The 23,988-nt window shown below is 48.2% G+C and overlaps 1 protein-coding gene across 1 annotated transcript; it reads left to right on the top strand.

The window, feature by feature from the left end:
- Nucleotides 1–3,195: 3,195 nt before the first annotated feature.
- Nucleotides 3,196–23,858, top strand: Eif4ebp2 (eukaryotic translation initiation factor 4E binding protein 2). Its single transcript, NM_001033069.2, is given in 3 exon segments — nucleotides 3,196–3,562; nucleotides 17,269–17,454; nucleotides 18,566–23,858. Coding segments are annotated over 3 exon segments (363 nt in total). The 5' UTR covers nucleotides 3,196–3,417; the 3' UTR covers nucleotides 18,598–23,858.
- Nucleotides 23,859–23,988: the final 130 nt, after the last annotated feature.

Raw genomic sequence — 23,988 nt, 5'->3', positions numbered from 1 at the left:
ATCCCCAACACACACACCCACCCACCCCCACCCCCACCCACCCCCGTCTGCCTTTTGAATAAGGAATAGTGACCCTTTCCTTGGGCTAAACCCTCATGTCTCTTAGTCTGAGTTTCCTCATTCACAGAATGGGAATAAAACACACTGCTGCGCCTCACCTGACTTCAAAGTGTGGTCTACAGGGTCCTGACACCTTCCATTGCAGCACAAGTCTCTGGGAAGCTGAGCTGTCTTGAGTAACTTGACCTAACAGACATTGCAACAGAGAACACACGGACAGCCATGTCCATCAGCTGCCTCCGTTTGGCCAGGTGCCACTGTTTTTGCAACACTAAATGATCTGTTATTATTTCGCCTTGGAAACAGGGATTCTTTTTTTTTTTTTTTTTTCCGGAGCTGGGGACCGAACCCAGGGCCTTGCGCTTCCTAGGCAAGCGCTCTACCACTGAGCTAAATCCCCAACCCAAGGGATTCTTTTTTAATCAATAAAAAAATTAAAATTTCAAAGTCAGGTACACTGGTCCATGCCTTTAATCCCAGCACTTGGGAGGCAGAGGCAGGCAGATCTCTGTGAGTTCTAGGCTAACCTGGTCTACAGAAGAATGAGTTCCAGGAGAGAGAGCCAGGACTACACAGAGAAACCGTGCCTTGAAAAAAGAAACAAAACAATTTAAATTATATCTACAATGAATCTGATCGGTATGAGAGCAGTATGCATGGGTTTTTGTTGAGTGAATTAATGAGACTATTAAAGCCATCATGGTTTTAATTTGCAACACGCTGATTAGCAATAGTGGAAACCATGGAAACAAAAGCTTTTGGGGATCCTCTATAAATTTTTCTTTTTTCATTTTTGAGACAAGGTTTCCAGTATCTCAGCCTGGCCTTAAACTCACTATGCAACTAAGCATGACCTTGAACTCCTGATCCTCCTGCGTCTGCCTCCCCAGTGCTGAGATTACAAGTGTGTGCCACCAAACAAAATTTTATGTGGTGCCAGAGACTGAGTCCATACTAGACAAGCACCTACCCACTGAGCTAAAGTCCTAGCACTCCTCCCCCCTTGGTTTGCTCTCTCTCTTTTTTTTTTTTTTCTGGAGCTGGGGACTAAACCCAGGGCCTTGTGCTTGCCAGTGCTAGGCAAGCGCTCTACCACTGAGCTAAATCCCCAACCCTTGGTTTGCTCTCTTATATCATCTAGGACAACATGCAATAGGATGGAAGCCTGCCATATAAATCATTAATCAAGAAAATCCTGAGGCTGGAAAGATGGCTCAGTGGTTAAGAACACTGACTGCTCTTCCAGAGGCCCTGAGTTCAATTCCCAGCAACCACATGGTGGCTCACAACCATCTATATTAGGATCAGATGCCCTCTTCTGGTGTGTCTGAGAACAGCTACAGTTTACTTATATATAATAAATAAATAAATCTTTTTTAAAAGAATTATTTATTAATTAATTTATTTTATGTATGTGAGTACACTGAAGCTGTCTTCATGACACCAGAAGAAGGCATTGGATCCCATTGCAGATGGTTGTGAGCCACCATGTGGTTGCTGGGAATTGAACACAGGACCTCTGGAAGGGCAGTCAGTGTTCTTAACCACTGAACCATCTCACCAGCCCTAAATAAATAAATCTTAAGGAAAAAAAATACATAAGTGAATAGAATTTTAAAAAAGATGAAGAAAATGCCCCACCCCACAGGATTGTCTAAAGGCACCGATCTAATGAAGTCAGCAAACCCCAGTTACAACCCTCAGCCCCTCCTCTCTTCACAGCGTGGGGATATTTCATATATGGCCTTGGGCTTTTGTTTTTTTGTTTTGGGTGTTTGTTTGTTTGTTGGCTTTTCAAAACAAGGTTTCTTTGTGTAGTCCTGGCTGTTCTGGAATTCACCCTGTAGACCAGGCTGGCCTCAAATTCAGAGATCCACCTGCCTCTGCCTCCCAAGTGCTGGAATATCTGGGCTTTAGAAAAAAAAATTTAAATGTGGGTGATAAGGATTGAACTCAAGTCGTGATGTTTACACAGCAAGCAGGTGACCCGTCTCATCTTGTACTTTTCATGACTTTTTCAGACAGTCTCTTGAATCCCTCGCTGGCATCAAACTAGCTGTGCAATATAGATGGGCCTTAAACTCCTAACCATCCTATTTTCTTGTAGTGTGTTGTCTGCATGTATGTATATGCATTGTGTGTGTGTGTGTGTGTGTGTGTGTGTGTGTGTGTGTGTGTGTGTGTGCGCGCGTGCCTGGTGTTACAAAAATCAGAAAATGAGATAGGTCAAATTCCTGAAACTGTAGCAGTTATGAATGGTTCTGAGCCACCACATGTGTGCTAGGAACTGAACTCTGGTCCTCTTGGTGCTCTGCAAGAGCATCAAGTGCTCTTAACTGCTGAGCCCTTCCTCAGAGTCCTTGATTTTTTTTTTCTTTTCTTTTTTTCAGAGCTGGGGACCAACCCAGGGCCTTGAGCTTGCTATGCAAGCGCTCTACCACTGAGCTAAATCCCCAACCCCAGAGTCCTTGATTTTTTAACCCTTAGTTCATCATACATGCATTGCTTTTATTTAATAATAATTAAAACTAAATTTATACTCCTTAAAATATTTTTATTACATTTATTTATTTATGGGCGGGCGAATGGGTGCTCATGGGCTGTGTGGAGAAGTCAGAGGACAACTGGCTGGAATCTGGGGATGGAACTCGGCAGGCTTGGTGACAAGTACCTTTCTTTACCCGCTGAGCCATCTTACCGGCTCCCCAGAATTATGCTTTTTTTTTTTTTTGCCGCCCTCCCTGCCCCCCAGCGTTATGCTTTTAATGGTTAGATATAGATGGGAAACTGAAGTAGGCACCGGGAAAGTAGATAGTTGACATATACGCCACAAACAAGTTTTCCCCGCCTCCCTTAATCACCTACACTCAGCTTCGCGTCAACTCTATTCCGTTCCACAGAGCTCAGACCCGCCCCTCCAAGTCCCGCCCACCAGACCCTAAGGCTCCACCTTTGACCATTTCCTTTTTCTCGGATTTCCGGGTTTACCCTCTACCTCTAGCCTAGGTCTTCCTCAGCCCCGCCCTCAGCCCCGCCCACCATCCCTAGACACGCCCTCTAGCGTCATGTCCGGTCTCCATATTTCCCTCCCTCTACTACCCCTTGCTCCCGCCTTCGCCCGCTTCCGGTAGTCATCGTTGCCGCTGCTGCCGCTGCTCCTGCTGCTGCTGCTGCTGCTGAGGCTGCAGGCGGAGGCCGGAGGACCGGGCGGCGGCGGCGGCGGCGGCGGCGGCGGCGGGAGCAGGAGCGCAACAGGACCGAGCGAGAGCGCTGAGAGCCAAGCGCGAGGAGCCACAGCCGCCCGGGCCCCGCCGCCGCCGCCGCCGCTGCACAAAGCCACGAGCCCGCCCCGGAGCCATGTCCGCGTCGGCCGGTGGTGGACACCAGCCCAGCCAGAGCCGCGCCATTCCGACACGCACCGTGGCTATTAGCGACGCAGCGCAGCTACCTCAGGACTACTGCACCACGCCCGGGGGGACGCTGTTCTCCACAACACCGGGAGGTGAGCGGCGCCCGGCCTGCCCGCCATCACTGCTGGCGCGTGGCACACTACACGCTGGACCAACAGCTTCCTCTCCGCCGCCCGGACAGTGGGCTGCAGACCGTGCACTCTGCGCGGCGGAGCTTACCTCTAGAGTTGTCCTACGGGCATTAGGGAAGGGAGGCGCGGAAGCGTAAGATGACTTCTGGCTGCGCTTAGAGTCCCGAGACCAGGCTGGCATGCACTTTGCATGCCTCGCCCAGTGTTAACCTCCTTTGACAGCATTGTTTACTTTGTTGGAGGAGTCATTCACAGGTTGGGGGGAGCCCCAACTCTCACAAGTGGGGCGTGTAAAATAGCTCCTTTGGTATCCAAGAAGTTGATGGCTTTAGTAGAGGCGCTGTCAGGTTTCAGACCAGGGCTTTCGAGGAGCGGCTTTGAAGGTGCTTTGTCAGACAGCACACCCTAGTCGGGTTAGGTTGCTTGATCCTAGGCAAAGGGAGGTTCCTGAAGTTGCTTTTCGAAAGATGGCCGGGAACTGTGTACTATCACTGGAGAAGAGGTAAAGCAAGTTGAATTGGTCACGAGGAGGAAGCGCAAAGGTTGTTTGTCTCCTTTCTGGGCTGTTCTCTAAGAGGGAGGAGCTTGGAAAGCGTTCTTTGGTGCCTTAATGAAGGGAACTGGCTTTTCGTTTCTAATCTTAGAACTTTGCCTTCTTTTGGTGACCCGGGGGCTGGCCTTTGGCTAGAGGATAAGCAGCCCCTGCAGTCTATAGATCGCTGATCATGAGGCAGGACTCCTAACCAATCGCTTGCAACTGGGCCTGGCCGTCCTGAAATCTTGTGCAATTGGAAGGCACAGAATAAGGGGACTTTGCCAACACCAAAAGACAGCAATCCAGAAGGCTTTGTGTGGTAGTTAGGGCTGTGATCCTACTACTCCAGAAAGAAGGGGCAGGAGAATGGCAGTTTTAAGGCCAGCCCTGGCTACCTAATGAGTTCCGGGACAGCCTGTGCTACAGCATCACACCCTGTCTCAGAAAACAAACAAAAAACCAACCAAACAAGGAAGGGGGCAAAAAAAAAAAAATCAAAGCAAACATCTAGAAGAAAAGCTGGCAGAGGATCTAGCCTGGCAGGTCTAGAGAAAGGATAGTAGAAAGACATAAATGCCCTGAAAGACCTTTCAAATGGCCCAGGCAAGAGGAAGCTGCATTCATTGGGGAGAGCTGTGTTTAAGATGGGAAAGACAGTGGAGATCCTGCTGAGGGGGCAGCTGTTTAAGTTGCTGAAGACGGCTTTCTTATCTGCTTTTTTTCCAGCAGGTTATAATCTTTCTTTCCTCTTCCTTTTTTCTTGAAACAGTTTCTCCATGTGGTCCATATACATATACCTTGAACCTCTTTAAGTGATCCCCAAACCCATGACCTTGCATCCTTAACCTCCTGAGTGCTGGGATTTATTGGTGTGTGTCCCTCTGTATCTGGTGTAACAAAAATCAGAAAAGATCTTGGTCAGCCCTGAGTGGAATTGTTTCCACTTGAACAGATAACTTTTAAGAAACAGAGATTAGTGGCCAGCACTGGCCAGGCGGAGACAGGTTGATCTCTGGGATTTCAAGGCTAACCCATTGTACATAGTGAGTTCCAGGACAGCTAAGGCTACATAGTAAGAGCATGTCTCAAAAAAGAAAAAAAAAATCATTCCTAAGGTGTGGGAGAGAGAACTGTAATTTACTCCAGAGTCAGTAAAGTGCCATGCTTCTAGCAGCTCAGAGCACATGTGACCATAGCAGGTACGTTTAGCTCTGATTTACTTGGGGAGGAAGCAGACTTTTTAACTGACATTAATCTTGTTCTCCTGAGGGAAAAGCCTGTGGTCATATTGCAAACACCAAGCTGCTTGCTTTCAGAAGCAGGAAAGGCACTGAGTCTCCAAGCCTCGCTTTAGAGGTAGAAGCTGTCTTGCAGCTTGAATTAGCTCTGGGATACTTGGGAAGGTCTGCTGCAAATACTCGTTCATTTACCCTTCTTATGTAGTCACTGCATGCCCGGGCATTCTCAGCCTGCCTCTATAGAGCTTCCAGACATAGTCGTTTGTTTCAGAGGTAGGGTCTCACTGTTCTGGAACTCACTGAGATGCCCCTGCCTCTGCCTCCTGAGCAGTGGCATTAAAGGCTACGGTGCCTAGCAGTCTTTGGATTTTGATGAGGAGTGCTTGCTTCCTGGTTGTAAGGAGATGACACTGCAGGGGAGGGGTTGGAGCTGAGTTGGTTTTGATTTGATTTTTGAGACAGGGTCTCATTGTGTAGCCCTGACCAGCTCTGCCTCTCTAGTGCTGGGTTTAAAAATATGCGCCCCATGGCATGCTAGACAGTCTTGTATAGATAGCATTTAGCTCGGTGGCAGCATTTAGAGATGTACAATGCTTGCTGACTTTTACCCCTTTGGAATGATTTTAAGGTGGCCTTTATTGGGGCTAGAGAGAGGGCATAGCAGTTAAGAACGTGCCTGCCAGTATTGTGGAAGAAGACCTGAGCTCAGTTCCCAGCATCCACACTGGGCAGCCTATACCTCCAGCTCCATATCTGATAGTCTCATCTTCCCCAGCTTCTGCACACATAGTATATGTCACACAGACGTATGCTTATTACAAAAACATTTTAAAAACAGGTTTTTTTACTGGTATCGAGGCGTGTGTGTTGTGTGTGTGTGAGTGTTAGAGAGAGAGAAAGAGAGAGATCATACATGCATGCACAAGTGTGCTGACTTGCCAATAGAGGTCAGAGGGCAACATTTGATTTCCTTTCGCTGGGGTTTCTGGGATCAAACTCAGGTCATCAGACTTGTGTGGTGAGCACTTTTACCTCTGGGCTATCCCGATACGTCCTGCTTGGGAAAATTTATGCCCTCTGATGCTTTATCTCCCTTCCTCTCACCTGTCCTCTTACCTCAGTGGCTGATAAGGTCTTCAGTGAGTTTTGTGGTCAGCACTTAACAGGAAACAAGACAGCAGACCTAGGCAGGTGGCATGGGCCTGTAGAAAAAGAGAAAGGATCAAGAATCCAAAGACAGGGGCTGGGGATTTAGCTCAGTGGTAGAGCGCTTACCTAGGAAGCGCAAGGCCCTGGGTTCGGTCCCCAGCTCCGAAAAAAAGAACCAAAAAAAAAAAAAAAAAAAAAAAAAGAATCCAAAGACAGCTTGTCCTAGATAGAGTTAGGCCAACCTGGACTACATGATACCCTGTCTTCAAAAAATAAAGTATTAAGTGTAGTCCTTGTTCTGCATGGTCCCCTTGATTTGGAAGGGATGGAAGCCGTGGGTAGGGTAAACAGCATAGCCAAGTGACTGGCTTGAATGTCAGATCTGAAAACTGCAGGGTTGGATGGGGAGTCTCTTTAATGAGAAGGGAAAGGAATGCATTTCTTGCCTTCGTGTCTGAAACCTGAAGTGCCACACCCTGGAGGGACCATTCCTGGATCACATTTGATTTGCTGATTGCCTTGTAAGATTGGCCCTGGTGGGGCAAGACCCTTTTATTCATTCAGCGGTGATTCATAGGAACCAAGCCTACCCGGAGGCTTTCTTAAAACTCTCTGGTTTGAAAATGAGAGCTGAGCTAAAAGCAAGACTTGCTGTGACATCTTGAGCTGCTTTTGCTGTGTAAGAGGACTCTGCTAGTTACTGAGGGACAAGGAAGCTTGCTTCATTTTCTCCTGTCTACCCACAGCGCCATTGGTGGTGGTTGGTTCATCCAGTAGAAGCTGTGCCGCCTTCAGGGAAGGTGAGCTTGTTCCGGTAGTTGAGTTTTCCTCTCTGCCAGTCAGGGTAGCTGGAGGACCTTAATGAGTTCACTTTGTAATTAAACAACCCTGAGACCCAAAGACGTTAACCTGTTGATATTGCCAGTCAATCAGTATCAGTGGGTAGCCTCAGATTGAGCAGTCCTGTGACTGCCTAGTTTCTACCTCTGCCTTCTTAGATGCTTAGCCTCCTGGGAAAGGAAGCTGGCAGACCTTTTGAGACATTTCTACCTCTGGAATGCTGGCTGGCACCATGTTTCTCTAGGGAATAGGCAGAGCTATAGTGACCCATGTTAGCCTTCCTCTTCACTGCGCTCCCTAATCACATTCCAGCTATGGGAAAGAACACTGCACGTAGGAGCAGAGAACCACCAATCACTGTGGCCTGAAATCCGTGGCTCCCGCCTCTCTGCTGCTATTGGAGTCCTAGGGTAGAGTTACCTGAGGACCACTGGAAGAATCTGGAAATAAATAAGGTCTGAAAAGGGAAAGCATTGTCTTTTAGACTAAAGTGAGCTGTATCAAAAGCATATAGGGAACTGCTGTTTCAGGTGGTCCTTTGTTGGAGGGATGAGCAGTGCTCTGTAAGCTTTCGGGAATCTCAGTCAGTGTGGCCTGTTTATTCTGAGCCAACACAATGTCTTTAACTTTAATTCTCTTTTATGTCTTGTGTTCCCCTGTGGACCCGAGGCCAGAGAGAAACATTGCTTCCTCTCTACTTATTCCCATTAGAGGGGGTCTGTCCTGAAACTTGAGCTTTGGTGGTTTTGGCCTGACTAGGCAGCACATTCTAGCAACTGACATCCAACCTCCAACCTCCAACCTCCTCCCATCCTCCCTTTCCCTCCACAAAAAAAAAAAAACAAAAAAAAAAACCACAAGCTCTGGAATACAGGCCACCCAGAGCCACAGACAGCTTTACATGGGTGCTGGGATCTGAACTCAGATCCTCAATAACAAAATGCAGCGAAGTGACATTCCACAGCCTCAGCTGTGTGCTCACCTGGCCGGGGTGTCTGTCCTTCAGCTTTCCTGCAAACCTGGGGGAGGCCAAGGTCATTTCTTAGCCAGGCAACACTGGGAGAGAGTGACAGGGAAGGTAGCCCTCCTCTGCCAGCCAGCCTTCAGAGGACAGAGAAACTGGCATCAGCCTATCAGCAGAGACCTTTCCAGGACTGGAGGCTTAAGACAGGCAGCTTCACAGAGGGATTCTATAACGTTGTGAACTCTGTAGGCTTAGTAGTTTGTGTGTGTAAACCTTACAGACCAAACAGGAAAGTTACAACTGCTCCACTTGGTGAGTTTGCTGGTAAGTGGTAGACCAGGCTGGCCCCAGACTCACAGAGAACCTCCAGCCCCTGCCTGCCCAATGCTGGGTTTACAGGTTGTACCACAGCTGCAGGATGGAGAGCCCTTCTTTACAGACCTCCTTATCTGGTTCTTAGGCCATAGTTTGAAACTAGAAGCTCAGAATGTTTGCACGTTTCCATTTTAATATTGACTATAGCTTTCTGTGGCACATGTCCTGACAAATGGAATCTCTTCATTTCACTGAGTAGTTTAAGAAGATAAAAACCTCAAAAGCAAAAATAAATTGGGAAATACAATCCTGGTCCTGTGGGTTCCTGTTATCTGCACTTGAAGGTCTCCATCCTTGTCTAGATGTGTGTTTGGTTTGCTTTTCTTGCCCAGTTCTCCTGGGTAGGGCCCTCAGTGTGGTGGCATGGGGCACGTTGACCTTAGAAAGTAGTCTCCCGTCAGTCTCCTAGGTATCTTAGCTGTGGTTCTTACAGGTGCCTTTTCTACTAGAAGTCGAGGGATTTGACTTCTGTTCCTGGTTTGTGGATATAGTCATCATGAAAGAATATCAGAGGTCTTCTGAGAGGGTGACTTTGAGGGTCAAAGCTCAAGGCCTCTTGACTACTAAGCACTTGGGCATTTGGGTGACCCTCTTGTCCGCAAATCTTTTGTTGAGGTTATCATGTGACTTGTTTCTTATTCTTTAAGGTATATTGCAGTAATTGACTTGCCAACGTCAAGTCAGCCTGGTGCTCTGGCTAAATCATGTGTGAATGTTCACATCCAAGCAGTAGTAGAAGCCCCCAGGCTGGGTTCATTTACAGGTCACGAGCCATTTTGGACTTAGTATTAACTGGGTTTTGTTTTTTGTTTTTTTTTGTTTGTTTGTTTGTTTTTTTTTTTTTCCTTTTTGATTTGAGACAAGGTCTCTTGTAGCCTAGTCTCATCAGAACTATGGAGCCTTTGATGACCTTGAATTTAAGATCCTGCCTCTAGTTCCTAAATGCTGGGATTACAGGTTTGTGCATGCTGGGCAAGTGAATACCAACTGAGCTACATCCCCAGACCCCAGCTATTAGCTAAAAAACACCTGATTCAACTGATTTTGCAACCCAGTCTTGAGAAAACCAGATTTACCTGAGTACCTGCGTTAATTATACTGTCTTGTGTCTCCTGTGTCACTGTGACTGTTTTCTTTGTAAAGAGGGCTGCTCTCCAATGTCTCCCCAACAATGAACCGTCCTAGTAGGAGACAGCCATTCCTCTCTTGCTGTGCAGAAATCAGATGGGGATCATCCTCGAGTACTTGTGCTTGGAGGCCTTTGCTCCCCGTTACTGGGGCATGGGCTTAAAGGATTTGTTAGACCATCCACAGATCTTTGGAGGTTCCCATTTGCTACAGCACTTAGTCACATTATGACAAAAGGCCTCAAGCTCCACTGTGCCTTCAGTTATAAGGCAGTTATATAAACTGACAGATTTTATTAGTACGACAGGGATTTGGTGGCTATGCAAAGTAAATGTTGTTTGGCCACCAACCAGTCTCCCAGGAGCTTGTGGCTTAGGCATGTTGGTTTTCATTGGTTTGTCAGCCACAGAGCTTTTTAGCAGTCACTGAGGGCCTCTATGAACAAGTGTGTGTTAACTTTTTCCTCCAGGCTCTGGTGCAGGCAGACAAAGCTTCCTGGGTTGGGGGTAAACTCCGTGGAGCCCTTCACAGCAGCATCTTCCACCATAAAGGGTGGGGAGGGCCCAGCCTTCTGAGTGCATCAAAGTCACTGGCTGCTGTTCATGGTTTCTTGGCCAGCCTTAGGGCTAAAGACACACCTCAGGGCTAGAGGAGGGCCCAGTGGCTGAGAAGTGTGTATGGCTCTTGCAGAAATGTGGAGTTTGGTTCCCAGTACCCACATCAGTCCTAACGGCTGCCAGTAACTCCAGCTCCATGAGGCAGCACCTTCTGGCTTCCTTGGACACCTGCATTTTTGTGGACATATCTTTATAAACAAATGGGCATAATTAAAGATGAAAAATAAGTCTTAAAGAAGGATTCCCACAGACCACCAAGGCTGCTAGCCAAGTGCTGGGTTATTAATCTGTTTTGTTTTGTTTCATACAGTCTGACTGTGTAGCCCTGGCTGGCCTGTAATTCACAATGGAGATCAGGTGCTGGGATTAGTAGAATATGCTGTCACACTCAGCCTGGTTTCTTTTTTCTTTTTTTAATTACACACACACACACTCACACACACAAATTATTGGTGTGTGTGCTGAGGTGCAAGTGTGGAAGTAAGAGGATGGCTTTTAGAAGTCATTCTGTCCTTCTGTGGGAACCAGGGGTTGAGCTCCAGGCTTAAGGTTTGTAAGCCACTGAGTCACCTTGTTGGCTCCTGTTTTTTTAAATGCAGTTACCTCCCCGCCTCCCTGTCTCCCCGTTCTGGAGCTGCGTTGGGCCAAGATCATGCCCAGCAAGGGCTGTGCTCACTGTGCCCAGCCTACCCATGGTCATCATTCAGTTGAGCTTGAAGGGCCTTCTCATGGTCTCTGCTGCCCTGGCAGTGATAGATAGTCCTGTTCTGTGTAGCTTTAGGAACACAAGCACACTCCTCTGTTGTGTCAGCCATGCCCATGCCGGGCAAGGTTCTCCACCCAGTTAGTCTATAGTCCACACACTGCACTTCTACAACTCCCAAGTGTGCTAGGCAGATTGCTGTGAGTTCAAGGCCAGCCTGAGTGATGGGGTAAGACCGTGCTTCCTTCCACACACAAGTTAATATGTGTCAGGGATGTGGGTTATTTGAATTTTTAATAGATTGTCTTTGATTCTTTACAGTAAGCACAGATATATTCATTAGAAGCTAAAGGATTTTTTCTGGTAATTAACATTTTTCTAAGAGTGGTTGGTTCTTTGGAATGTCACATGCATGTTAATTGCTAGCACACTGCTTGTTATTTTGTTGTGTTCCATGGGGAAGATAACTTAGTAAATTTTTCCACCTGCAGTGAAAATTTTAAATTTAAATTTATTGAATAATTGGTCCAGCAAGGTAATAATTTAGCTCAGCAGGAACAACTTGTGCTGCAGGGTGTTGGGTGGCTGTTGAGGTGGACAGCAGGGAAGGGGCCTGCTGCCACACTCGAGCTTGATCCCCAGGATGCACGTGCTAGGAGGGTGGACTCCTGCAGGTTGTCCTCTGCACTGTCCACAGGCACTGCATAGCCTTATGCCCTCGGACACACAGGTGTGTGTGCGTGCACACGCAGTGAATAAATAAAATGCGACTAAAGATTAATGTTAGAAGAAATTCAAGACACCCTAAGTAAATGGAGAGGCACTTCTGAGGATAGACCAGTACATGATGTACACAGTAGGGGGTCAGCCCAAGCTGTCATTCTTGAGCAATCTTGAAATTCACATGGAACTCTAAGGGACCTGACATAGCCACGTGGTTGTAGAAAATAAAAATACAGACTCGGAGGACTCTCGTCTCCTGGGTTCAAAACTTGTGACTTGCATTGGCATGCGTATCACTGGGAAAGAATTGAGAGGCCAGAAGTAGTGTGCCTGCCCAGCACACACAAGCTAGGGTGCCCAGCAAGGAAAAGACTTGACTGTCAGCTGCACTGTGTGAAATTGGTGCCTTCACACTGCCGACAGGAGTAGTGTGAAGTCTGAGGTCATTTGGAAAACAGCAGTTCCGAAACCGGTTAGCATGTAACTTAGCCATTCCGTGTTGGTGTGTCCTCCGGGAGAATGGCTGTTAACACCATAACCTGTATGTGGATATCTAGATCTTGAATCAGTGTCATTCCTGAAGGTTACGGTGTTGCAACCGCCATATGCCAGTCGGCTGCTGAGATTAACAAATGTGAGGTACACATTACTGGCATCTCCCCGACCCGCCCAGGGGTGGGTTTCAGAAGGGCTTCCAGTGCTGGAGATGCAGGGAGCAGTAGACCCTGCTGCTGATTTCTTCCCTCTCTCCCTGTGGTGAGCTCCGTTTGTTAGTTGAAACAGCAAGAGCTCAGCAGTAACTGATGATAATTGGAACCATGCTGTCCTAATGCAAGTTATTTGAAACTTAGGAAGTCTTTGAAACTGAAATTGTCCACTTAGCACTTTGAAAACGCAGATTATTGCGTAGCCATAGTTAGAAGATGGGATTTGAATGTACTATCAAGAAATTTTGGTGCTCTTTGAAAAACCTGATGATCTGAGTTCAATTCCCCCAGTCCCACTTGGTAGGAGAGAACAGAAAAAAAACCCTGACCAGGCTGGAGAGATGGCTCAGAAGTTAAGAACACTGGCTGCTCTTCCAGAGGGCCTCAGTTCAATTCCCAGCAACCACATGGTGGCTCCCAACCACACAACCATCTGTAATGGGGTCTGGTGCCCTCTTCTGGTCTGCAGGCATACATGTAGGCAGACTGCTGTATATATAATAAATAAATAAATCTTTTTTTTTTGTGCTTCCTAGGCAAGTGCTCTACCACTGAGCCAAATCCCCAACCCCAAAATCTTTTTTTTTAAAGACCCCTGACACATAAATGCCTATTCGTGTATATACACGCATACTATAATTTTTTAAAAAAACAAACAAGACCATTTGGGCTGTGCTGTGCTTACACGCTTGAGTCCAAGGCCAGCAGGGCTGCATAGGGAGGTTCTGTCTCAAAAACTAAAATGATATTGTGGTTGGGTAGATGGTGCAGCAATTAAGAGCGCTGCTGTTCTCGGAGAGGACCCAGATTTCAGTGCCCATCCCCACATGGCAGCTCACAACCAACCATAGGCATATACATACATACATACATACATACATACATACATACAACATACATGTGGGCAAAACAACCAACCATAAGCACATACATAAATACATACATACATGTAGGCAAAACAACCAACCATAGGCACATATCTATATATACATATATGTAGGCAAAACATAAATAATTTTTGTAAAAAAGGAAAAATGAGGGTTGGGGATTTAGCTCAGTGGTAGAGCGCTTGCCTACCAAGCGCAAGGCCCTGGGTTCGGTCCCCAGCTCCGGGGGGGGGGGTGGGGGGAATGATAAAAATTTATGGTAGTAAATGTGCCAACTACCCCCAAGTTAATAACTAGCTAATATACATATGAACATCATAAATATGTTGGTCAAAAGTGGGGATGTAGAGCTAAAGCTCTTCCCGGGTTACAAAGGCCATGTCGCCCCCTTTCAGCCTTTTGCCCCTCTAGCCACGTTCTGTCAAGTCATAGCATGATAATAAGCAGACCATGGGGGCTGGGGATTTAGCTCAGTGGTAGAGCGCTTACCTAGGAAGCGCAAGGCCCTGGGTTCGGTCCCCAGCTCCGAAAAAAAAAGAACCAAAAAAAAAAAAAAAAAAAAAAAGCAGACCATGGGTTTCCAGACATGTTAGAAGGAAGCATCGGGCTGCGGTAGCTAGGAATCTGCTGTGCCCACAGTTGCAGAGACGCTCTGCTGCGCAGTTATGATGGGACTGAGTGCTGGGGAGGTTGCCTATAGATGAGACCGTGAAGGCTAAGACTCCCATGATGAGGCTGGCACCTTCATAAGTAGGAAGGGCTGCAAGCTTGCTTCTCTCCCACCTGTCAGTCCACCACTAGAAACCTCCAGGCAGTCTATGGTATTGTGTCATGGGAACACCTGAGAGGAACCTGGAGGAGCACTGGGTGTAACAGTTTCAGCTGCACAAAGTGTGGCTGAATAGAACCAGAAGATTTTGTTGTTATTGCTGTCTTTGTTGAATTCCTAGCTAGCATCAGACTTCAGGTGTAACCCAAGCTGGGTGCAGGGATGATAAATATGTACCATGTCAGCTACTCAGAAACACTTATGCAGACTGTCTTCTGCAGTCTAGAATGCCTCAGTGCTCATAATTCAGATGCCTGTCTGAGTTAATGAGTCTACTGTCGCTGTCTTCAGACACAGCAGAAGAGGGCATCAGATCCATTACAGATGGTTGGGAGCCACCATGTGGTTGCTGGGAATTGAGCTCAGGACCTCTGGAAGAGCAGCCAGTGCTTTTAACTGCTGAGCCATCTCTCCAGCCCCTGGTTTTGGTTTTGTTTTTGTTTTTGTTTTTTTTTTTTTTTTTGGTTCTTTTTTTTCCGGAGCTGGGGACCGAACCCAGGGCCTTGCGCTTCCTAGGTAAGCGCTCTACCACTGAGCTAAATCCCCAGCCCCCTGGTTTTGTTTTTTAAGACAATGTTTTTCTATGTAGCCCTGGCTGTCCTAGAAATCACTCTGTAGACCAGGCTAGCTTTGAACTCAGAGATGCACCTTCTTCCCAAGGGATTAAAGGCATGTGCTATGGCACCCGTCTTGGTTTATTGGCTTTTTGAGACAAGGTCTCATTCCTATAAGGTTGGTCTGTAACTTACGTGTAGCTCAGGTTGACCTCATATTGGTAGCAGCTCTCCTGCACCCCACCCCCACCAATTCTGACAGACAGTGAATGTGGCGTTAAGAGTAACTCTAAGTCTGTCTCTGAGCTACCAATTTCATTTCCTTGGGGCTATACCAGGTAGGATGGGCGGACTCTAGAAGTGCTGTTTGTAAGTTTTTGAGGACCACTCATCCATCCATCCCATTTTCCATACTGCCTCTACCCTATGAGCTGCACCAGCTCATCATTCTCCCTCGCCTGGCCAGCACTCATCTCTTGCGGTATTGGTTTGCGTTTCTCTGAAGGTTTGGTGATGCTTTGCATATCTTCTTTTTTTTTTTTTTTTTTTTGGGGGGTTCTTTTTTTCGGAGCTGGGGACCGAACCCAGGGCCTTGCGCTTCCTAGGTAAGCGCTCTACCACTGAGCTAAATCCCCAGCCCCGCATATCTTCTTCATGTGCCTGTTACAACTTGAGTTGGGAACCTTGGGTGTGTTTTCCTTTATTTTTAGCAGGAGACATTGAGATAGGTCTCTTGCTGTAGTCCAGGCTAGCCTGGAACTCTTGGCAGTTCTTGCCCCAATCTCAAGTTCAGAGATTATCAGCACTGTGCCTATAAGACAACTCATACGAGTAGCAGGCTTTCCTGCTTCTGTCAGGTAACATGGACCCTGTGTAATGTGTAGTTGACAAAACCTTAGGTGACTGACCAGAAGTGGGGCATCTGGTTTACTACATGTTATATATTTTGTGTGTGTGTCATGGTCTCATATTTGCCATACATAGTGTGTGCAAATGTCAAAGGACAACTTTTGGGGCTGGAGAGATGGCTCAGTGTTTTGAGAGCACTGCAAGCTCTTCAAGAGGACCTGGATTCTGTTTCCAGATGTTCATATTATCAGTAACTACAGTGCCAGGACATCAGTGCTTCTTGACCTCTCGGCACATTCAGCACACACACATACATGCAGGTAAATCACTCATATGTAACAATAAATCTTGTTTTTAAAAAGGACAGATTTTTGGACTCCCCAGACTCCTTCTACCTTGGGAGACCCTGATATTGAACTCAGATGGCCGGGCTTGGCAGCAAGTGCATCGTCCACTTGCTAAGCCAGCCTTCAGGTCCATATTTGAAGGAATATGGTGTTCTGTCTCTCTAGGGAGGAGGTCAGCTGCCAAGCTTGTTTAAACAGAAGGCGGTTGTCTACTTTTTCACATACTTGATATTCTTGTTTATTCTTTCATTAAGAAGTTTGCCTTGGTTGGGGATTTAGCTCAGTGGTAGAGCGCAAGGCCCTGGGTTCGATCCCCAGCTCCGAAAAAAAAAAAAAAGAAGTTTGCCTTGATGGGGGCTCAGCAGTTAAGAGTCTGCTCTTCCAGAGGACCCAGGTTCAGTTCCCACATTCACATGGCGTATCACAACTGTCCATAACTCCAGTTCCTGGGGCTCCAACAGCCTTATACAGACATACATTTAGGCAAAACACCAATGTACATAAAATAAAAATAAGTAAATTGTTTAAAAAAAACTCTTTGAAAGTTAAGTTACTGGTCTAGTAGGTTAGTAGCTGAAACAAGATTTAGATCTAGGTTAAATTCTTTAAAAGAAGGAAGAGGAGGAGAAAAAGAAAGAACCAACTTTGCTTTGAAGATTGAAAATGTTAGGGTATTGGTCGTAAATACAACATGGCTGACTTGTGGAGCTTGGAGTCTGTAGACAGGCTGGTACACAGGGGAGTCCTGTGGGAGGTGAGGTAATGTGTTGAGTGAATGGAGAGAGTCGGGGGTGGGAGGGGGGCACTTAGCTCCTAGAGGAAGTGGTGTTGGAGAACCAGTAGAAGTTTCCCAGGGGCAGAGCACCCCCCTGTTCATGGGGAAGAGGGTAGACTCTCCTCTTGGCAGAGTTGACGGCTTTTAAGAATTAAGTGGCATTTAAAGGAATTCCTTGGTGGCAACTGGTCTTTGCCTGTCTGCCATTTTTCTTTACTGCATCCTGCAGGCAGAGCCTCTCCACCCTGACACACCATGACTTCTGTCTGCTTCAGAGCAGGAGTGCCAACACCGACCTGTACCTGGTGGGTACAGCTGGGTCGCAGTGGTCCGCCTGAGAATATATCGGTGGCCTCTGAAGAGGACTGAGCCACGCAGGCAGCCATTCTTGGTGGTCATTGTGTTGATGCCTTAATTTATTTGAAATTCTTCAATACTGTTTTTCAGGAACACGAATCATTTATGACCGAAAGTTTCTGTTGGACCGTCGCAATTCTCCCATGGCGCAGACCCCACCTTGCCATCTGCCCAATATCCCTGGAGTCACCAGTCCTGGCGCCTTAATGGAAGACTCCAAAGTAGAAGTGAACAACTTGAACAACCTGAACAATCACGACAGGAAGCACGCAGTTGGTGAGGGGCGGGGCTGGGAGGGAAGGCTCTGGGCTGGACTGTCCGTATTCTGTAGATTGGAGATGTTGCTTGGCTGTATGTCTGATGGTTTCTTCCTAAACATGTACTAAGAGGCTTTCCGTGTCCACCTAGTTGCTTGAGGAAAAACAGTCAAATCAGGAAGGAAGCCAGATTTATGCCTCAGTCCAAGTAGACGGGAAGCAGAGACGGGCAGGTCTTTGTGAAGCAGCCAGGGCCCCAGATGTGGATTAGAACCATGCCTGCAGGCGGCTTTATTTTCTAGGGATTGCCCTCACATAGACATGGCTGTGCACATGTTGCCCCTTCAACCTCCTCGATAATAATAATAATAAACCAGTGTACACATGCGCATACACACCCCACCGGCCTTAGGAATAAACTTGACCAGGGGCTAGTGGCTCACACCTTTAATTCCAACCAGCCTGGTCCTATGGAGCAAATTCCAGGGCTGCCAGGGTAACCCAGAGAAGCCCTACAGAGAGACCGGGGTGGGGGGAGAGGGGGTCTTGATTTCTTCCCAGAGTGACTTTATTAGGGGCTGTTTGTAGTGGGTGAGGTGGGCTAGCATCTCGCTCACCTCTGTCTCTGTGCTCCAGGCTCGCCTCAGCTCCAGTTGAGGTTTCCTTTGGTTTTGTCTGGTTGGCTTTTTTTGAGTCAAGGTCTCACTATTGGCCAAGCTGACAGAATGGCCTCAGCCTTGCAGCAGTCTTCCTGCCTCAGCTTCCTGTGTGCCTGAGTTAGGGTGTAAGCTGCCATCACCCACTGCAAGAGTCAGGTCAAAGCCTCCAGAAGAGTGTTCCTTGTACCTGCAAACATGCTCTTGTACCTTCCCCATGTGACCGCTCTTCTCTCCACACCCACCCCAGATGAGGTAGACCACCCGAAAGAAAATAAGTGAGCTGTTTAAATACTGAGTTTGAGTATTAATAAGTTTGAGTACTGATTAAGTATTGCACTCAGGAGTAGGTATCTGAGGCCGCAGAGCACGGGGCAGATTGTATTAGTTTCCCCTCTGCAAGTTGAGAAAGATACGGGAAAAGCTTTGCTGTTTCTTTTTGGACTGAACTTACATTTCTTTCCTGCTAACCAGGGGATGAGGCTCAGTTTGAGATGGACATCTGACCCTGCTGCAGTGTCGAAGGCGGCCCCTGACACGGCCCGTGTGCACCTGACTGGACCAGTAGGAACACCGTGTACAGAGAAGCTCCAGTCCCCCTGCCCCCTCTGGGTGCCAAATAATGGGAGATGTGCTCTGTCCAGCCACATCTTCCCATCTCCTGCCCTCTGCCCACTTAAGGTTAGGCTGATGAATAAGCCCATGGATTACTCTGTGGAGCTGACCGGTCCACAGACGAAAGCAGTCCTTGTAGCCTCCCTGGTCATTTCCCAAGAATCGTCCTGCCCTATTAAGATTTGCCCCCAGTCTAGGACAGTCTCCAAACAGCACCTCTGCTTGCAGGGGCTTGGGGGTGAAGGAGGTTTAGTGCCCATTGCTGTTCTTGGGCTCTCCCTGTCTTTCCCTGCAGCCTACTGCTGATGGCGTGCTGGAGGGGGGGGATGTTTGTCCTCAGCACGGGGGCACAGCTCCTGTACCTCCCGCACTTCCGACTACAGTCCTGAGACGTGTTACATCAGCCTCCCTTTCTCTGGGAGGAAGGCTTCTGTCTTGTCTTGGGTGTGATAGTTCATCTCCCCCCCCCCCCCATTCCTTTACCTAATTCATTGGCACGGGTATTTTTTAAGCCCCACTTGGTGACCCCTTGGTGACCAGCTGGTCTTTGCTTGTCTGACACTCTTTCCTGCATCCTGCAGGCAGAGCCTCTCCACCCTGACACACCCTGTGACTTCTGTCTGCTCCCAGAGCAGAAGTGCCAACACTGGCCTGCACCTGGTGGGTACAGCTGGGTGGCAGCAGTCCGCCTGAGAATATCTCAGTGGCCGCTGAGGACTGAGCCACGGTGCAGCCAGCCTCAGCGGTCATGGTTAAACCGGGTCCGCCTTGGTAGGTTTGGTGTTCTGCAGGTCACTGTACCATGAGTCCCCACATTTCTTCCCTGCCTCGGATCTGCTTTGTGCTTGGCTGCAGAGAGAGAGAGAAGTACGGGCTGAGGCTCATTCCTCCCACGTGTCTCGCCCTCCTCATCATTAGTCCGTTTGTCTTTCCCCCTCGCTCTCTTTCCTTCTGGTTCTTCCACCGGGCCATTTTCCAAATCTACATCAGAGATGCCTCCCATGTTGGTATCTGATAATATCTGTCTCTCCTTATCAGAGGAGAGACCTTTTATTTTTAAGATGACTACAGACCTATTTTTAGATAAGTTTTCAGTACAATTTTGAACTGCGACTTTTTTAACAAAACATCTTCCAGTATTGGGAAGGTTATTTTAAAAAAAGAAGAAAAAAAAGCAAAAACAATGTTTGTAGGCATGTCCCCTGCTGTCACTGTCCCTTGTCTCCCATAGCTCCTTCTGAGTGCTTTCCTGTGCCCTCAAGTTTTGGGGGCTATCTGGAGTGTGAAATGGGTGTTTTGTGGAACTGGACCAGTCTGCCTTGCCATAAGCTGTTGAAGAAAACTCTCTTCCCCTCCCCTCTCTTTCTTCCCCTCCTCTTCTGTCTGTCTGTCTGTCTCTCTCTCTCTCTCTCTCTCTCTCTCTCTCTCTCTCTCTCTCTCTCTCCCCCCCTCTCCTCCCCCCAAACCCCCACTCTCCTGGTACCATGGGCCCACGAGGAGATCCCAGGAGAGCGGCTTCTGACAGACAGGCTCATACATCTATCCTCCTATAGGAAGACAGTAAAGCAGCCAGGGTGCCCTGGGAGTTTCTGGTTGTATAGGCTGCCTATACTAAGCCTTCTTAGTAAGATTTCAGGTCCCCATTGGCTGGGAAAGAAAGCTGTTTTTCTTTTGAACCATGGAAAGACCCTCTTTTGTGAAGACTTTAGGAAAAAGAAAGGGCATCTTCAGACCTTGGTTCTGGTTTCTGCTACACAATGTGAATAGCTCGGAGTGCAACCCTCTGTGACGGTCTCTGTCTCAGGAATAAGCTTGGGGGTCTCCATTGCTTGGGGATTCTTGGAGTCTCCAAGGTGATAATCACAAGAGTTTTATTTCTCTGTTAAATGTATCTGTTGTGTTTTTAATTAAACTCCAAATTTCATTTCCTATGGAGTCTTGGAAAAACTTAAGCTGTGCTATCACTGGGCTAAGAAGCTTGTTCAGGACCTCACTCCTACCTGGGAGCTTGATTCTTTGGGAGCAAGGCTCATGATTCCTCACATACTGGCAGTGCCTCCTGTGGACTCTGAATCCTGCTGAAGGAAGGAGCTGGTGAGAGAAGAGCATCTGATTCCTCACGGAGCGGCTGTCTGCGGCAGAGCAGCTTCCTTCTGGACCACAGCTGGGAATGGATCTGAGCCGGCGCCGAGCAAGGAACTGGTTCCCTTTTCTTGCCATCTTGGGGAGTCTGCATGTGCACCTCCTTTTCCCTCAGTCAGTGGACATGGTCTAGTATTCTTTGAGCTGTCACCCGCTCTTTGACCTCCGTGAATCAGCGCTGTAAGATAATTGCACAAGACAAGAAATAAGCTTCCAATGACAGCCTCTTTGTACGTGAGCCACTTTCTAGTAAGCAGAGTCCATTTCGGGCTTCACCTCTGGGTGTGTACAGAGCCTCATAGCTGGAGCCTTAAGTGGAGGTGTGCGATGCTCTAGTTTGCCAGTCCCCCACCCCCTCTGAGTGAGACAGGTGTTAACATCCTAGTGACCATCTGTGCCCCTTCTCTGTTGGGGACAACAGCCTTCATGAGGAAGAGCCTCTCCCCAGTGCCCTGCAGTGCTCTCCCCTGTGAGCTCCCAGCTCTCCTGTTCTGAAATAGGAACCGCCTTCTCTGGGGCAAAGGAGCAGGAAAGCTGGCACAAGCCCTGTCCTGCTTGTATGGGTTATCTGTTGCTGTGTAAGAAATGGTCCGCCATCGGGGGCCTTCCCTTGGGTAGGGAGGGATTTGGGAGCTGCTGAGCGTGGAGACTAGCATGGGCGTGCACAGGGGCCGCTGTCATCTGCAGCTGGAGAATTCCACCTTTTTCTGTGGCTATCAGCAGGATCCCTTCCTTGATCATGCCCCCGTGGGTCTCTGGGGTAGATGTTGTACCAGAGAACCCTGCTTCCTCCTGAACTTGATACCAGAGAAGGAGGTGGAGGAAGAAAGTTGCAGTGCCTTTAAGTCGCCACGCCCTAAAATGAGGAAAATGAGATGAGGGAGGTGGAGGCAGTCACAGCCATAAGCTCAGTGCATTTTGCTATCAGAACAGCCTTATAGCTGGGACCAAACCAGGGTACAAGATAGACCTCTACCTGCTTGTCTTAGGGAGAGGTGGCAGGAAGTAAGGATTCCCAGATTGCATCCTCAGCTGCCATCTTCTCAAGAATGCTTGCTCTGTAAGTCTCCGAGGTAGCCACCTTAAGCATTGTTTACCACTTCTGGTTTCCTTTAGCTAAGAATTGACTAAAGAAATTGGGGGCATTTCTGTGGAACTACACAAGCTTTCTAAATAAGAACAGGCTTAGATTCTGCAGGTTCCTGAGCTGCAGAACAAGAAGCAGTTCTCTTTCCCTTCTGCTGATGGTCTGGAAGCCAGGGGCCACCTGAGTCAGTGCATTAGTCAAGGTCTCCCACCCAGAAGCAACTTCTCCCTGAGCCAGGAACACCCGAGAATGCAGATGTTCGTGCACTTGATAGCCCTGGTCAGTGTGGCATGCAGACTAGCGTATTGCCTCCTGGGTGCCCTGTTGGAAGTGTGCTCTTAAAAAACCCTGTAAGAGAAGCTTAAAAGGTAGCTCTCCAGTGCCTCACAGGACGGCTGCTGCTTCCTGCTAGCCGGTCTCACCTTCCTTAGGTGGAAGCTCTTGTTGGGTTTGATGCGTTGCCCTTCTCTAACAGTCTCTTCCCTGTAGCCATGCTTGTTTAGTGTGTACTTGAGGTACTAGTGGATTGTGGGTTTCCTTCTGATCTGAGGAGGGGCCCGGAATGGCTTGGATACTGTCTCCTTGGGCTTCTCAGGCCTTCTCACTGGAGCTGTGTTGCACTGAAAGTCCAGCCAGCTCGTACAAGGCTCTGGTGCTGGCAGTCATGTAACAAGGATGGAACCTTCTTCCCATCTCCACCTTGAATGTTGGCTGCCTGAGGGTGTGCCATAATCCATTCATTGCCTCCAGAAGGAAAGCACCGCTGTCTTCATGTGGCTCAAGCCCTTTGATGTGTTTTCTGGACTCCATGCCCATGGCAGCTATTTATCAATCTGCGAAACTCAATCACTGACCTGTCCTTCCCGAGGGAAGGTGGGGCCTTCCCGTGTAGCAGGGGACACCGTCTCTTGGGGAAGAAGGTTCTGTCTGAACTTGGAGTAGGTGTGGTTGCCCTAACCCCTAGCCTCTGGCGTTTAGTGCCGGGAATTCGGGTTCCTCAGTTGGCTTGGTCCTTCAGTGCTTAGCAGTGTTTCCTTCTCTGGTAATGGGTTTCCACGTGGTGGCTTTAATGAGGCTAGCTCACAGAAACTTGACTGAAGACTGTAAGGATGACTGACAGGTCCTTATTTTTCCATTTGACCAACCAAGACACCTTCGCCACCCTCTGAAACTGTAGCTTTCCTCCAGGCGGGTTCTGGGACCTGGTGCCTATTGGCAGAAAGTAACTCTAGTCTTCAGGGGGCCATGGTTCCTCCCTGCTTGCTCAGCTCTTCTTGTAGCCCTGGTGGCCGTACTGCATGCCCAGTAGTGGGAGGGTGGCAGCAAGAGGCTGGATGCCTGGTGGACACATGGCTGTGCTGGTGTTTGCCCAGGGAGCCCCTATCAGGGCTTCAGACCCAGATCCCATGAATCCAGCACAGAATGCCCATGCTTGCCTCTGCACCCCCTTCCTCTCCACTTCAGTCTTCTGAAAACTGCCCAGCCCTGATTTAGGGGATAGTGGCAGGAGGCAAGGCCCGTGGGGACCACACAGGCTCACACCAATGCCTTTGCCCCATGCGGGCCAGCTCCAGTAATCCCTAAGGTGACTTGAGGAGCCTCCAAGGACTCTGGTTCCCAGTTGTCCATTTTTAGCATCTTTATGTTTTCTGTTTTACCCTTCCCTGCTCACTGCTGCAGTCCCAGCCGTGTGGGATGGGGTTTCACCGCCTGCCAGCGCTTTCCCTGGCCTCCCCTCTGTTCCTCTGGTGTGCTGTGCCCCCACCCATCCCCAGTCACTGTCAGCAATGCCATCCTAAGACCATGTGTGATTCCATAACCGGTTTGTTTTCACTGTCCTGCCAAACAAGCAGGTGTTTGAAACTAAGAGAAAATCCTCACCAGCGGTTGCTGTTACAGTTAAATAAAGACCTTGAATACTGACTTGGTGGTTTGTGTGCTGGGCATTGAAGCCTGCATTTGTCATTTGCTGAGGGCAAACAGCCGTGCAGACAGCCTGAAGTTGGTGTATTAATGTTTGTGTTTTTAAGACAGATCCTCACTGTAGCTCTTG

The sequence above is a fragment of the Rattus norvegicus genome, chromosome 20 (genome assembly GCF_036323735.1).
Source record: "Rattus norvegicus strain BN/NHsdMcwi chromosome 20, GRCr8, whole genome shotgun sequence".
In the NCBI taxonomy this organism is placed as follows: Eukaryota; Metazoa; Chordata; class Mammalia; order Rodentia; family Muridae; genus Rattus; species Rattus norvegicus.
Note: the sequence above shows the minus strand (reverse complement) of the source record. Positions and strands in the feature narration are given on the sequence as shown.